The sequence below is a fragment of the Phalacrocorax aristotelis genome, chromosome 13 (genome assembly GCF_949628215.1).
Source record: "Phalacrocorax aristotelis chromosome 13, bGulAri2.1, whole genome shotgun sequence".
NCBI lineage: Eukaryota > Metazoa > Chordata > Aves > Suliformes > Phalacrocoracidae > Phalacrocorax > Phalacrocorax aristotelis.
Genome location: NC_134288.1, coordinates 8,148,859 through 8,164,601, shown reverse-complemented (window position 1 = coordinate 8,164,601; position 15,743 = coordinate 8,148,859). Strand labels below are relative to the sequence as shown.

Below are 15,743 nucleotides of genomic sequence, written 5' to 3'. Positions count from 1 at the left end.
TGATATAGGACAGGCAGGAATTATCTGCAGGATGAAATTCAGTTTTAGTGCTTAGTCTTAAATCAGTTTTTTGTTTTGTTTTCTGTTAATTAAAAGGAAAAATGAATTCCATAAATATATAGTTCTTGATTTTAAACTAATGTGTTTATTCCCTAATGTAGATCTAGATTGTATATGTGGGCATTAGCTGTTTCAGTGGTTTTCCATATCTATCAGTTTTTCTTGGTTAAATGTCAAGGTGCAGTAGTTCATCTACAACTTTTAATTGCTCTTTGTAGCTAATATAGGTTAGAGTAGCTTTAAATATTTTTGTATATGTACATTTTTTCAGGTAAGTACTATTACTAGTACAGGAATGATTTTCCTAAACAGAAAAGTCAGTATTTTATTTACTGGTCTGGAATTTGAAAAAATTAATTTCATATTAAAAGAAAACACCCTCTCTTCAGCTTAACAGAGAACATATTTAAAAATTAGCCAGCTAAATTCTTTATGCATTTTTACTTAAGTATCAATAAATCTTATATGTTTGCAGTCCTATTTTTTTTTCTTTCTGTCCCCAACGATCCCCAAAGGAATAACCTCCACCCTTTCTCCCCTCATTCAGACATGTTAAAATAATTTCTATGAAACAAATTAGTTTAACATTTTGGGAGAAAATGTCTTTTTTTTTCTTTCTTTTTTTGTAAGTTTTGTCAATACAAGGAGGGAAGTTTTAAATGATTAATTGGTGTTCTAGTCAATTGACAGTGAAACTGGCAAAGCTTAAATTTCAGTTGTGTTCTTAAAATAAGTTCCTCTGTTCATTCATCCTACTGAGGAAAAAAGAGTAGCTTTCAGAATAACATAAGGCATTTACTGTATTCATCTAGGTACTTAATTGAGTATATGCCAGTATCATTTCTGATCCGCAGCCTCAGAGCATCACATTCTTAGTACCCATGCATGATAGTTATGCATGCTATCTGAAATAAATGCTCTAAGCCCTGCAAAAATGAATTTGCAAAATAAAACTCTCTAGAATAGTCTACTTGATCACACAGGTATTGTTTCCATAGAAGTAGATGCTTGTTTGTAATTATTTTGCTGCTGGTTTTTAATTTTCTTTTAATTTTCTTGTGGGTAATAGTAAGGTACCTGTCATTAAGGACCTGTTTTTCTTGAATTATTTAATTTGAAATCTCTTGCTAATGAAATTTCTGCCGTTGGCAGTTTGTGCATTATAAAGCATTTTCAGAACATTGCTTATATTGATAGAAGGTGCAAAGGTGAAAAGATCTGTTAGCTTTAGAAAAGTTACTGTAAACTGGCTGTGAATTGCTAGCATGTATTTACAAACTTGAGTCTTAAAGATTACCACTACAATCATCACTGCAACCATTCAATGTCTTTTGCAAGTCATAATACTTTACAGCAAATAAAACAATGGGAAATGCTTCTGAAGAGCCGTGAATTTTAAGTATCTTTATAGCTATGTTTGAAAGGCTTGTTTAACTGTTCCCCCCCAACATTTTGGTTTTTTTTTTTTCAGAACGATCTCAGTGATTTTCTTACATACTTAAATGTTTGTGCCCTTGCAAGATTGAGTGAGATTAATTATAGTAGTGAATATGGAGATGCAATCTGTTCCTCTGAGGCTCCATTTTCATAGTATAGTAGATAATTACTGAATTTTGTTTTATTTGTGGGTGATGCACAGTGTGCATATGTGTGTGTAAGATATGTACACCTCCATTGCTAAGAAAAATGAAGAACCTTTGCATCAAGCGGGGAATGCATTTTTGGCTGTTCATTTATACTTCAAACTTTTGGGAAAGCTGTTTTCAGGCATCTTTTCTGTGACGTATCAGAGATGTGTCGAGACAAGATACTTTGTTCGTCTTGGAACTGCTTATGAAGAATGTTTTTCTTGTCTCTAGATCTACTGAAACAACACTCAAATACGTGATGGAGGAAACTGGCTGAATTTCCTAAATTGAACTCGTTAGATGGGGGGAGATAGATCTAGTGCTGAAAAAACCTCATATGCTGTAACAAATACGTAGGAGTCCTGACCTGTAACACCCCCGCAGTGCTAGGTTTGGGCCCGCAGGTGCGGAGCATCCTCGGTCAGCTCTGTAACTTCCCCTGCTTCTTTGGTCTGGGATGTAGGAGCAGTTCCTGCTACTGTGTTGCTGTATTGATCTGCCACACCCATTTCTCAACTCTGTCTCTTTTAATACTGACTTGTAGCAACTGCAGTATCTTTTCTCTCTCTTGTTGTATCATGTTTCCCTGAGGTAGTGATTTGAACAAAATGGCACCTGATGGATTTGGATGAGTCTGGAATGTTACGATTGCTTTAATGCAACTTAAATGTGAGCTACTGCGAAAAGGGTATTACTCTTTTCCCCCTTCCCCACATGTGGTATGTTCCCATTTCCTCTTCTCTGCTCATCCAGCTGCACAGTGAGCTAGATCACAGAACTGATTCAGTTAAAATGAACATGATTTCTGGAACATGAGGTTAGGGATTGGGGAAGCCATTCCTTTTTGTAGCAACCTGTGTAAAATGATCTTAAGACTTCAACCTGAGTCTTGTAAAGGCTTGTATGTCCTAGTCTGTGGCTGAAACTGGAGCTGCATTTTAAACCCAGGTAACAAGTACTGCCAAATTACTTCACTCTTGACAGAATTAGTGTGTATTATTACCTATTTACCTGTGTGCATTATTAGTCATATATACTTGATATTTAAAAATATGGCTTTTGTTACAGTTTGGTGGTACTGAAATAGGATTTTGTAAGGGGTGAGGGGAAGAAAAAACCCAGTACAACATGGGAAGAGAACAATGAACCCATCCCGTGAGCCCATCCCTTCCCATTGCTTAGGAAAGAGAATGGGCAGAGGCAAGTGGTGCATGAAATGTTTTGGTGTCTGCAACAAACTGCCAGCTCCGCTTTGCTGGATGCTGTCTGGGAAAGGGTGTAACAAACGTGCAGGGTAATTGATCTGCTCATGCATAGTAAATTGGTGACCATTGTAGTACAGTCAACTATGTTATGTATTTAATCTGCCCATGCAAAATAAATCTGAGAAGCATTGTGCTGCAGCCAACTGAGCTACACATTTACCATAACTCTGGTTGCATGGGTGCCTTTCCTTGCTACTGAAATTGGCAGTGTAGACCGTGAGTTGGGAGACTGGGTACTGGTGGAATAGAACTTCTCTTCAGCGTTTCATGACTTTAAAGAGCTTAATTTGTAAATTATTGCTATATACAAATGACAAGTAAAGAATAATGATTTCTGGAGTTCATGGGTCTTCTCAGCTTTGGGTCTTCCATACATTGACCGTGTTTAATTTTTGCTGACATAAATGCCCTGTTTAGAAGTGTGAAAGGAACTGCAACCGAACCCCCTGGGTAGCTGATAGTTGATTAAAAGTAGTTTTGACAAATACCAGACTAAAAAGTCCTTCTGCTGGCAAGTTTTACTTTGTTTAGGAAGCTGTTTTAACTTACACCAGTAACAAAACTCCTGCTAATATAAACTGTTTGTCAGGCTGAAGAGTTTCTCTGGTATAAATGTAACCAAGTCCTCCGTGTTGTTTCCCAGCTCTAATTAGCTGTGTCAGGCAGATTTAACCACAGTGGCTAAAGCAAAGGTCTCTAGCTGTCCTCTTGGCCTCTGTAGTAGAAATAGCTGTCGCTAGAGCAGGGATGGCTGAATAGAATCTCAGTCGACTCTGTAGCAGCAGTAGTTCACAATCTGCCATATCAATGTAAACTGGTATCGGCAACAATTTACGTTAACAGACTTGTTACTACAGAGGAAAAGATCTACATCCATCCCTCTTGGCTGTTGTGCTCCAGTGATATTAATGGACAACTCTGATACCTGCTTCAGGCACCATAACCTCATTTGTCTATCATTTTGAATTTGGGTTTGCTTCAATGTCATATGTTTTCTTTTATCTTTCACAATGATAGTCAGGTCTTCAAAAACGGTGTGTAACTCAATATTCATCCTAGTTCTTTTTTCCTCACCCTTCCACTTTCCTTCACCAAACTGACTTAACTAGCCAAATTCATTGAGTTTTCTTGAATGGCATCCCTATAAGAAAGTAGTATATCAGCAAGTCAGGTATAGTTTGTCATCTACTTAATCATTTAATCCTGCCTGGAGCGAATTAAAACTCTCTATGCAAGTTTGAATTGTTGAATGATAGTAACAATTCTGTTTCATTTACTCTTTATTATGATTAATAATTGGTGGAATTGTGTTGCCAATAAATTATAAATATTCAGTTTTCTGTTATATAGTCTAGTTTCAAAATCCTTGAAATTATTTACTTAATAGTTTTTAAAATTTCATGTTACCTTCTAATTTTGTAAGCTGTTCTGTGTTGCTAAATCTGTTACTTCAGCTAATCTGTTCACTGATGCTGGTGAGTGTTTAAATGTTAGCAGGCATTTGTCCACACAGTTTATAAAGGCCTTATATTAGGAGCTACAAGGAACAGAATTCCCGTTTGTCGCATACAATTTGTACACACAGTGGCATAATCTTCAGTACATGATACAAGACTGTCATTAGCATGAAAGTGTTACCTTTGTAATTGGTAACGTGCAGCATACATGAGTACCTGGATTCTTTCTCTACATGTTTTGGTCAATGTATACTCTGGCAAACAGCAAACCTTTCATTTAATCACAAATTTTAATACAGTTGCATTTGACAGTGTTAAGTTGAACTTCTGTACATGAAGGTAGGCTTGGGAATAATGCTATTCTAATTTACTTTTTTGAATCCTGCAGCTTGGCTGAAGAGGAAATAAAGGCAGAGCAGGAGGTGGTGGAGGGGATGGATATCTCCACTCGATCCAAAGGTGAGTAAGAAGGAATATTTAATCTATGTTCTACAACATACGAGTATTTGTAAACCAAGATTGTGAAACTGCAATCTGTCATGAAACTGCTCGAGTGAAGACTCAAGACACATTATATTTTTTACAATGACTATTGTATATTAGGAAATGTTTTAATTTTTGCTTGGTTTTCATTATATGTCAAACCTTCCACCTGCCTCCATTGTTATTTCTGGTTTATGAATAACTAACTTAGGTTAAATGATGAAAAAAAAAATCAGCTTATTGTATCATCTCACTTATCATGGCTTCCTTTAAAGTACTTTTAGATTTGCACTGTGGGAGAAAGAAGTAGTAGTAACAATAATAATAAGGTATTATTTTGTACAGTAATGAATCCTAATTTTCCTGAGAAAAAACATAGTAACATTTCTGTTTCCACAAAAACTGGTCCTCTGAGCAGTATGTATTTCATGGACATTCACGTACCCATCCTATTACCCTGATGTGAATTAAACCCCGTGGTGGAGTTGCAAGTGACTGAGAATTTCTGTCCTTTTGGTTTCTGGAGTTTCCCCTATGAATGCATTACTATGGCAAATGATTTTACCTCTCACTATAAACAAAGCCAAATATATAACTATCTCCATCAGTGTAAGTATTCCTACTTTCGTTTGGAGTGGTGGGACAGAAATGCCCTTCAGTCTTGCGCATAAGTGTTTACTCCCGTTCTCTGTAATGACTGCCAGCTCCCTGTCCATCTCCTTTTGAACTTGCAGCTGACTTTGTAGCCCGGTTTACTTGAAAGCCATTTCTGTAGAATGGCAGCAATGGCTACTACCATCCTTTTAAAATTCTGGCACATACCCACTTATTCTTCATTCTACTGCAGGGGTCATAAGTCTAGTTGACTCTGAACGTGCAGATGTAATTGTCTTGAAAGGATGGCACAGATAATCTGCATTTGTTTTTTAATGAAGTAGCTTGGGTAGATAACATGGTTATAAAGTTGTATTTACGTCTTACTTGTGCTAACGGACAGTAAATTTATTGCTTCAGTTCTCATGGTATGGTTAGATGAGGTAGTACATTTGATCTGACAGCTCAGAAGAGGTTCACTTGCTCTTTTTGCTCCTTCTTCCTCCCCTTTTCTCTCTCCTCTGCTTCTGGTCTTGCATGTCAGTCTCCATCACTGGACTGCTTTTGGTGTTTACTTATGTGTGTATTTCAGTTTTCTAAGCCAGCAGAAAGTAAACTATTTTTGTTGCTTTAATGGTTGCTGCTGAAGGGGGTAAGCTCCCAGCTTTGTACTCCCACCACTTACTTCCTTTGTAGTATGCTTCTCAGATCCCAGCCACTTGAACTTTCTAGCCAGCCTAAAAACTGGAGCATTTTTCAGCTGTTTTAGTGACCAGTTTGTTTATGGAAGAGTTTGGTGAGTAGGAGAACTCAATATAAGAGACAAAGGGGGTTATTAGATGCATTTAGCTGCCCATGAAATCTCTTCTTTTTTCCTTGGAAAGACTTTGGCCCACATAATTAGTACTAATAAGAATTTTACATGCATCACGATTACTCAGGACAATCCAACATAATCAATGTCTAAAAATAGTTTAAAAGTCTGATACCTATTTATTTAAACGTCTGCATTCTAGTGCTGTTGCTTTACTCAGCCCAGAAACAGGTGTGTGGTCCATACAAAAAGCTGCAATTCCCTTATGTTAGTCCTAGTGCTGGCCCGACCTGAAGGTGTACTGTTTCAATGAATGAAGCCCACAGGAAACTTAACTTTTTTTGTAGGGTTATGATGAAGTTTCCCAGGACAGTGAGTTGATTTAATACTTCATGGTTATTGAAAGCGTCAGTCTTTCATCTCCCAACCTTCTCAGCCACATCATCTTGCAGGTTCCCTTGCTTTGTGGGCTCTGATCAATTCAAATTGGTCAAGTAAAAGGGAGCAAACCTAGCAGAAAGACTCATGTTTTTATACTGTTTACTGTTGGTACAACTCCCTGAACCAGCTCATAGGCAAGTTCTGGTAACAACTGAAAGGGCAGTTTGGAAGACAAAGACAGGATCAGCACAGGGCTGCTTTAGACTGGCCCAAGCTGCCATTGTGTATAAGTCACTGGTCTGTACACAGCAGAATTGTTAGTGTTTTAAGCACCACTGAGAGTCATCTGAATGGCTTTTGTACATCACCATAGTAAAGATAAAACTTAGCACAAATTTAATTAATTGAATAATAATAATGGAATTGATATTTATTTAACTAGATACTGATTTGCTTGAATTAGCTTGTTAAATTTGACATGTATGTTGATGAAACCCATGCAAGCACCATTCTAAGGGCAAGAATAACAACCACCCACCACCCAAGCTCTTACAGGTTTATATTTTTTCCAGTGAAGAAGTGATGTAAGTAGTAAGGAGTAAAGATGTAGTAAGGAAATCTAGAGACTTGCCTATAAGCTTTGCTTTGTTGTATTCCCAACGTAACCTATGAATCAGTTGTAGAACTTTATAGTAGTTGAATATGTAGTTTTGCATAAAAAGTAAGAGGATCATAAATGTCATCTGCTTCGCACAAGAGCTGGCCATATCATAGGCCGGCTAAAATTAATCTTTCTGGACTTCTGTTATTTGGGTTGAGACCATTAGTTCAGCACAGTGTTTCTGCAGCAGAAAAGTCACACCAGAGTTTTAAAACTGTTGTTATACTCCGTGTAAAGTGCAGCAAGGATCTGAACTGGTGGGATAGTGGTAACAATGCTTCCTCTTGTAACATTAATCTTGTTCAGAATTTTGCTTTGTGTGCTTTAGAAAGGATGTAGATGAGGAAATTGACCCTATATGGACAACCCTTAAGGGAAGCATACAGCTCTTGGTTTGTTTGCATTTTTTGATGGTCTGAGAAGCCTGTGCAATAGATCAGTCAGCGGTATTGTATAACTTCACACCTGTCTTAGAGAAGCTCATATGCTGCAAGTTTGTAGCCTAACTTGCTCTGCTACAGTTTATACAGCTCATGTGAGGCCACGTCTAAAGTAAGTCTTTGGAAAATATATTAAATGCTTTAAAACCAATTAGCCTGATGCAGACCTCTTCATGAACATTCTTGTTTTGGTATAAGCAGTTGAATTTTAATTGCTATAAATCAATTCTAGTTCAGTTAAACTAAGCTGAAAAAATGCATTGTTTAATCTGTAACAAGGGCATTCACATAGCCTTTGAATCGGTTTAAGTAAGGTGGTGGTTTCAAAGCAGCTTAAGCTGGTCAAACTGCTCAATGCAGCAGTTTTATCCACTTCCTTCCATACTTAAGCTGGCAGGAAACTATCTGAACTGTTAAACGTGAATAGTTTTCTACTTGCTTAGTGTGCTGAAATGGCTTGGTAGACTGCCAGAACTGGTGTAAGAGAGGGGACAGGAATATACCAGTTGTGTGCAGGAAGTATAGGGCTTTGGTGGCCAGCATTAAGATAGGGTTAGGCTATAATGAAACTTGAGCTTAAAACCATAGCTGACACTTCTTACTTAGGCTTTATAATGTGATGTGTAAGAGTGAGTCTATAGCCGTGGTCAGATCTATGCAGCCCTACATGCTCATCTTCGGCTGCATTTTTCTACCTTCTCCTTAGACTGGCACTGATGCTTATGCTGTTGCATAGTAAGCTATATCAAGCAGCTGATTTAGCTGAAAACTGATCATTTTTTGTAGTACTAGTTTTTGCCAGAATCATGAACTGATTAACCCTACTATTACACACAAGTGTCTGTCTGCAAAAAATTGTGGGGACAGACATCTGGTGAGGTGGGGAAGGGAAGAGGAGAAGAGTTACTGTAGAAGTTATAATTTAGGTCTGCTTGTAAGCTGTGCATGTGCAGCTTTACTAAAGATGAGGTTTTAAAATATACTACTCTCTTGATCAGAACAAGAAGGCATAAAGCATCTGAGACCTGGAAATGGGAAATGACAGGTTAAAGACAATAAAAGGAGTGCAGAAAGACAAAGTGGAGTCAGCAGAGGACTGCTCTTTAGCAAAGGAGAAAGGCCATGGATTAGGTTATTGTAATATTTTGTCCTCTGCATATGACACATTAACATGTCTGACAGAAGCCTCTTGTTATGTCTCTGTTCCAGCCCTGTGGCCTACTTTCTGACCTTGTTTATTAACTATTTGAAGATGGGGCTTGCAAGGCTTTCTGGAGGATTTTCTGAGTATTTCCATTTTGTCATTCCAGGGCACTATAACCAACTTAATTGTCTGGTGCAGTTGTGTCTCCACTTGCACTTGCTCTCTTTGGACAGCAGTGAACTCTCCATGGAGCTTTTTCATCCTATTAACCTGGAAGAATTTTTTTTTTTTTTTTTCATTCTCAGGTTAGTTTTCTGCTAGTTTATCTTACCTGCCCTCAGTAGTTTAGCTGTGGTGGCAGATGGACTTCCATGTAGTTCTCATATGGGTCAGCTAGTACTATAGCCATTGCCTGTCTAGTTACTTGTCAAAAGGAGCTCTTTAACTCTCTTCCTCCCATCATCAGTCATACATCCCTTATTTCCTTTGCATCTGTGCTGGTTCTTAGCCAGTCCTCTTCTGAGTCAGTTAAGGGCTTGGGTACAGAAGTAGTTTTCTACCTGCTTATCTCCCTGAACCAGATTACTAGGGAGTTGGACAGATGTCATTGCTAGGAGCAGACTTGCCCCCCTCAGTGACAGCTCGGCATTAGGTGGTGTTAGCTTGCCATAAAATCATATGCTGAGGCACTACTTCTTCATGGTGAGGATTCTGACTTTTACAGCTTTTGCATTGCAGCAGGTTTGCATTGACAGCTTTGGTCCTAGGGGCTCCTCTCATTGGCAAAAGGATTGGGTATTTTGAATATAAATGCAAAATGACAAGTAAAATGGAATTTCCAAAAGATGTTATATATTTTGTAACAGTGTCATAATACTACATTGTGTATCAACTCTGTACAGTGATACTAAGTATTTAATCACAGAGATGAGAGTCTCACTCCAATGTAATTTGAGAATCCTCCAGGGAATAGTAGTACAGCTCGAGGCTTTTATCTCTAGTGCAGAGCCCTTGTTACTTAGTAATCAACAGCGGGTCTTCAGGAGTGCCTTGGGGCAGCAAGTCCCCCTATAGCCAGGCTCTGGCTTACAAACAGCTTACATCTCTTATATTGCAAGTTGTTGGGAGGTGTTTCTTTTTCTTTATCTTCCGAAGTCCTACAATGAAGAAACAAATAACAGCGTCTTTTTGTACTTGTGTAAAATTGTAATGTAGTAGGAGTTCATCAGGATTTACACAACCATGGCTAACCTCTGTTATTTACTACATCAAGCAACTGGATTAGGTTAATTGCATCAGTTGAAGTTTCTGGAATGTAAACAGAGCTTTAGTGGTTGATTGCAACTACATCATATTTCAAAGTTCTGGCATAAGATTAAAATGCCTCAGAGTTGAGTATAAGTTCTAACAGATATATCCATGATTTTAAGTGTTTTGAAGATAATTAAGTTTGCTATAGTAGTATAGGTAATGGATTTGAAAAATAAATCTGTTAGCAGTCATTCAGGACAATAAATATAATTGGGAGGCTTCACAGTTTGGAATCCATATAAATTATTAATTGAAGCCTGTTCTATCAAGTCAGACTGTAACGATGCTGACAATGGAGTTAGCATTGCTCCTTTTTCTCTCAGAATTCATCATTGATTTCCATCAACACCATTTAAGGTACATGCATTCAGAGCTTCTGAGGAGGGGAAAGAAGAGAGAAGTGACAGTCTAGGTGCAAGTCAGTTTTCTGTTTTTGTTCCTGTTCCTTCTAAAGGCATAATTACACATTTCTGTGGCATAATGACAGCTTAAGCAGTCTTCAGTCACCTTTGTATTCTTGTATCTTCTCCCATGCTGCTTTCTTTTTTAAGCTAGCCTAGCTCTTTCTTAGAGCCATCAAATAAATGAATTCTTCATGAAAGTGCTTTAATGAAATATGTGTTCTTTTGTTCTGTTACATTTAATCTAATTTAATTCCTTGATCTAGTTCACCAAATGTTGGCAGAACTATTTGTGTCATAATAAAAAGGATAGCATGGGGTTGGGTATTAATGTTAACAGAAGTAACCTTGGGCTGGCTGGATTTAAGTAACACTTCTGCTGACTGTCTAACTGCCGTAGAACAATTGACTAGGTTTCTAAATGGAAACATTATTCAGAATTTTGCATATTTGACCCACTTGTGTTGAGACATCAAGGACATACCTCACAGAAGATTTAACTAAGTCTCAATTTACTCATATTTAATACTGTTCCTGGAAGACTAAAATAATGCTTTCACTGAAAAAAATACATTGCTGTTTCTAGCTCCTGGAAAACCAAAGTGACTGTTAATTTTATCATCTTTATCACAACTCATGTTGAAAAGCTTTTTTTTTTTTTAATACTGTTTAAACAAACGTGTTTGGGTTTCCCTCCTCTCACTTTCTCACTTTCTGAAAATTTCCAGAACAGAAAAGTTTTGTTCTTCAGACAGTAGATATTACCACTTTAACAGCTCATTTTTCATAGAATATGTACTTAAAATACAAGAAAATTAGATACAGAATTTGAATAACTAATACTTTTCATGAAAGTTGATGTAGTTAAGATAAAGATAAATTTTGTGATTGTCTGTGCTTTATTTTGAAATGTAAAACTTTTCTTCCCTTCCACACCAGTTCAAAAAGGGTAATTCTTTGCTGACAGTAAAAAGCTTTTATCCTGCAATTTCCATACTTTTTGGGAAGGCTTTTGTTTTGATTGCCTAACCTTCTTGTGAGTTTTACATATAGTAAGACTCGTTTACTCAGGCTTTTCTTAATTGGCTTGCTATCCATGCACTGAGGATGCAACACTAAGGCAATATATGCTGATCTATGTCAGACCTGCCATGCTCACATGCTCCTTAACATCAGCAACATTTCCGTCCTTTCCCTTTATATTGGCACTGTCAACTCTGGGACTTGTTGGTATGCCAGTTCAGCTGAGATGAATTTTTGAATTTTGTCTGTTTTGGCCATATTGGTTATCTAAACCATCTTGCTTCCTGGGTGAACAAATAATAGCGCTAGAGAAAGGAAAAGAGAAGAAAGTATATCTGGAAAGGGTACTGTGCAGCCTTAACTTAAATCTGTGTAACTTGCTGTGGTTTTCAGCTCTCATCAAGGCATTATTGGTAGAGAAACTAATGCAAGTGTAACAGATACTTAGAGGTACATATGTAGATGCTATTTTGTTTTGGGTTTAGTCTGAAATTACTTTGCATTTAGCTTAAGCAAGTTCTTAAAAAAGAAGGTATATGGAAAGGAGGGCAGAAGGAGGCATAAATTGTCACTGTTGATAGGTCTTTGGTACTGAGCAGTTTATGCTGTGTTCTTAAATAAAGTGTGTTGATGTTACTTATTTTCAGGAAGAATTACGTTTGGGTATCGTGGGAAAAGCAAGGAAAACAACATTTTATTTTTACACATTTTCTGAGTTGGCACATGCTTCCACTGAGAAAAACGAGACTTCTCAATTAGTTGTCAGGGATTGTTGCTATTGAATACTTACGGTACAGCACTTGGCAATGTATAGAACATAGAAAATACGGTTGTGGTCTATGCTCCATATGCTGTAAAAAGATAAGATCCCTGGTGAACAATACTAACGTACATTTCTTTGTTTTTACAGTTTTTTTCTAAGCTAAATGATATTACGTCACTGTCATAGTTTATCTGCTTAAAAATTGTATTACCATCACATAAAAGTGGACTTCTAAAATAGCCATAAAGTGTGAAATTAAGTTGCTTTAGGGTTTAAGTATGCTTTAGTCTGTCTCCTGGGAGCAGGAGTTACTAATTCTTCAGTCACATGATGGCATACTGAAGCAAAGATTTTAAACTTTAGATGAAGCTCAGGTTAGCTTGTTCCCCAATGGATGGTTTGCAAGAGCACTCATAGGTGCTTATGTCAATCTTGGCAATGTTACAGAGCAATTAATAATAACCTAGTGATGTAAAAACAGGTAGCTTTTAATGAGAATTTAAAAAGTTATTTCAGGTGTCTCTTTTTTCACTTGCCCTGGAATCACAATTTTGGAATAATGCTGAGAAAGCAAAATCATACACTCAAAAATCAAGAAAGAAGTGGAGCATGGTTGCTTGGCAAATTAATTTGTAAGTACAATTGGTTTATCAATGAAATGTTCATTCATTATTTTACTGTAATGCCCTTTGTTTAGTACACAAAACATTTCTTATTAACCTTCTGATTGCTGAGTAACTGCAAGTGATCTCAGCCTTTTTGGTTAGAAGAGGTGGGTGCACAACTTGATGCCTATCCGAAAAGTTTGGTTCAGGTTGACTTGCTCAGTGTATGATAGGAGTTTCGTAGAAGCAGCAGGGAGATTGCAGGGATGTGTGCTAACTGGTGATGAACTGGCATGGTGAGATATTCTCCAAAGTGAGACAATTCTTGCTCATTAAACACCTTTTTAAAAATGCTTGACTTAGAAGAGATCACACAAATTCTCGCAGTTCCTTTATGGAGCAGAAACTTGAATCCACCTCCTAAGTAACTGTCCTAGTCACCAAGTTATTGCAGCTTAAATTTGATCTTTTTTGGTTTTTTTTCCTCTTGGATTTGTTTAACTTTGTTCAACTAATAAATATTAAGTTAAACTACATTGGGGAAGTGATCCAGGTTAAAAATTATCTTTCCTCCTGACAGGTTATTTTAACAAGGATAAATTTCTTGATCTGGTTCATGGCAAGCTACACAAACTCTGCTAACAGAGCTGGAAGAGCCAAGGAGGAAGAAGAGGCAGTATGCGCTAAATGGGGCATTGCTGTTGAAAGAAATTCACACAAAATGCAACTTGAGCATTTTTTATCTTAATTAGAATTGAAAACTATAACTTGAATGATTTGAGTAGGTGCTACTATTCTTACTTTACTTGAACTGAATTAAAAGATTGGTCATATTATTAGGTCCCTCACAGATTGGTTAATTGGCAACATACAGTGATAGTTAGAGTATTCCACTAGCACAAGTAAATCTGAAAGAAAATGCCTGTGCATTGCTGTTTTCCTGTCTATTCCTAAATTTTTCCAGTTACATCTCACATTACTTCAAGAAAGTACCTGTGCATTTCAATAACTTGCCAACTAAAAAAAAAAAAAAAAGAAAAAGGTGTATTTCAGGTCAGTTTTCGTATGTTGTCTGTGAGTCACCACTAGCTTATTTGAAAATCTCTACTATGCTCACGCTTGAACCACAGAAGAAAATTACACTAGTTTAAGTAGTCTTTGAAATCACTTAACCAAACATATATGTCTGTGTGGTTGTTTGGTTTAGTTGGTATTGAATCAGTATCTTTCCTGTTGAAGTGTAGTTTGGATTTGGCTGTGAATGAACTGTAATTCAGTTCTGGTTTAGCTAATAACAGTTTAATCCTTTTCCTAACCCTGAATCAGTTTAGGAAAAAACAGCGTTTAAAAGTAAGAAGCATCATGTTATGGGGGTAGGTCAATGAAGAGGAACTTTACACCTGCTTTTCTTTTTTCATACTTGGAGCTGAGGCACAACATGCAGTGTGCAGGCAGCTTCTTTGTAATCTCCACATTTTGAGGCTGAAGAGCTGAAAGGAAACTGGTGTGCTCCACTGGCAGTTTTGTGCCTGGGAGTAAGAAATGGAAGGCAAAGGGCAGAAAACTATAGTGTTCTGTTGCGCTCCTGCTTTAAGCTGTGCTTGCGTATGTACAGTCTGGAAATAAAAGTCAGGGAGTTATTGTGAGGGCTGTGTTTGCTGGAGAAAAAACTTGTGCTCAGAGATAACTGCAAGTACTTTGAGGATGTTTTTTGCTGTAGAGAGAGACAATTCTGCAGATCTCTCTGCACTGGGAAGACAAGGATTAAGGCACGTTCGGGACTTCACAGTAAGAGCAGTTTACTTATGACTGCCTTCAGAAGTGTATGGAAAATCTCTGAAAGCTGCAAATTATAATAAAGAAACAAAGGCTTATATTGTACATGCTCTTCTGAGCCATGTGGTGATAGAAAGATGAGAAAAGGTGTGGTATGATGCTGGTTTTGCTGATCATTCTAAATGCAAACAGTTCCCATGCTGAATGAGCTCTGTTCTACTTGAAAAAAATAGAATTCAGAGCTTGTTTTGGTTTTAGGTTTGATCACTCTGGTTGAGTTGTGGGTTTTGGTTTAGCTGACACTGATGCTGCAGTATTTCTTCCAGGATAGCTGTATTGGCTCAGCTCTCTAGGGATATATGAAGAACATGCCAGTCAAAGGAGTTCTTCTGCCACCTTCTGTGCACAGTTAGCTAAACTGAAAAAAATCCCTAATTGAAAAAAATCTGTCAGCCTAGTTGTACCTGTATTAGGATTTTTATTGTCCTAGTTGCTGAAGGAGGGGAGGAAGCAGGCATTATATTTTTCATACATTTAGGTGACATACCTTACCTGGCAATTCTTTGTATTGTCAAATCGATCTAAATTTTGGCCTAAATGGAGTGGGAGGCAGATTCACTTGAATTGAATCAAGTCAAGTGACAATAGTGGTCTCAGGCACATTGTATTGTTTTAATTCAGCATAAGCTTGTCAGAATATAACTGGTCCTAAATGCAGCCTCCAAGTATAAAATGGGATGGGTGGAAAGGAATAACAACAACAAAAAATCACATTTCTTAGTATCAAAGAAAACTCAAAACATGCAAAGTTTTTGTTTGTTTATTTTTTTGTTTAAACCAGCTTAATTACATTATGCCCAAATTTTATAACTTTTGCCAACAGAAAAATTTCTCTGAGACCAAACACTACATTTCTGCTAAGCAGCACTGCTGAAAT

General features: G+C 37.3%; 1 protein-coding gene across 10 annotated transcripts in view; it reads left to right on the top strand.

Annotated features, from left to right (window-relative positions):
• Positions 1-15,743, top strand: part of ZMYND8 (zinc finger MYND-type containing 8) — an 82,570-nt gene that overhangs the window by 25,961 nt on the left and 40,866 nt on the right. For all 10 annotated transcript variants that reach the window (XR_012663047.1, XR_012663046.1, XR_012663045.1 and 7 more), the window contains one exon: positions 4,799-4,869. Coding sequence is in view for 7 of the 10 variants with exons in the window: in XM_075108989.1 (XP_074965090.1) it covers positions 4,799-4,869 (71 nt within the window). In the remaining 3 variants the exon portion in view is untranslated. The remainder of the gene's footprint in view (positions 1-4,798; positions 4,870-15,743) is intronic.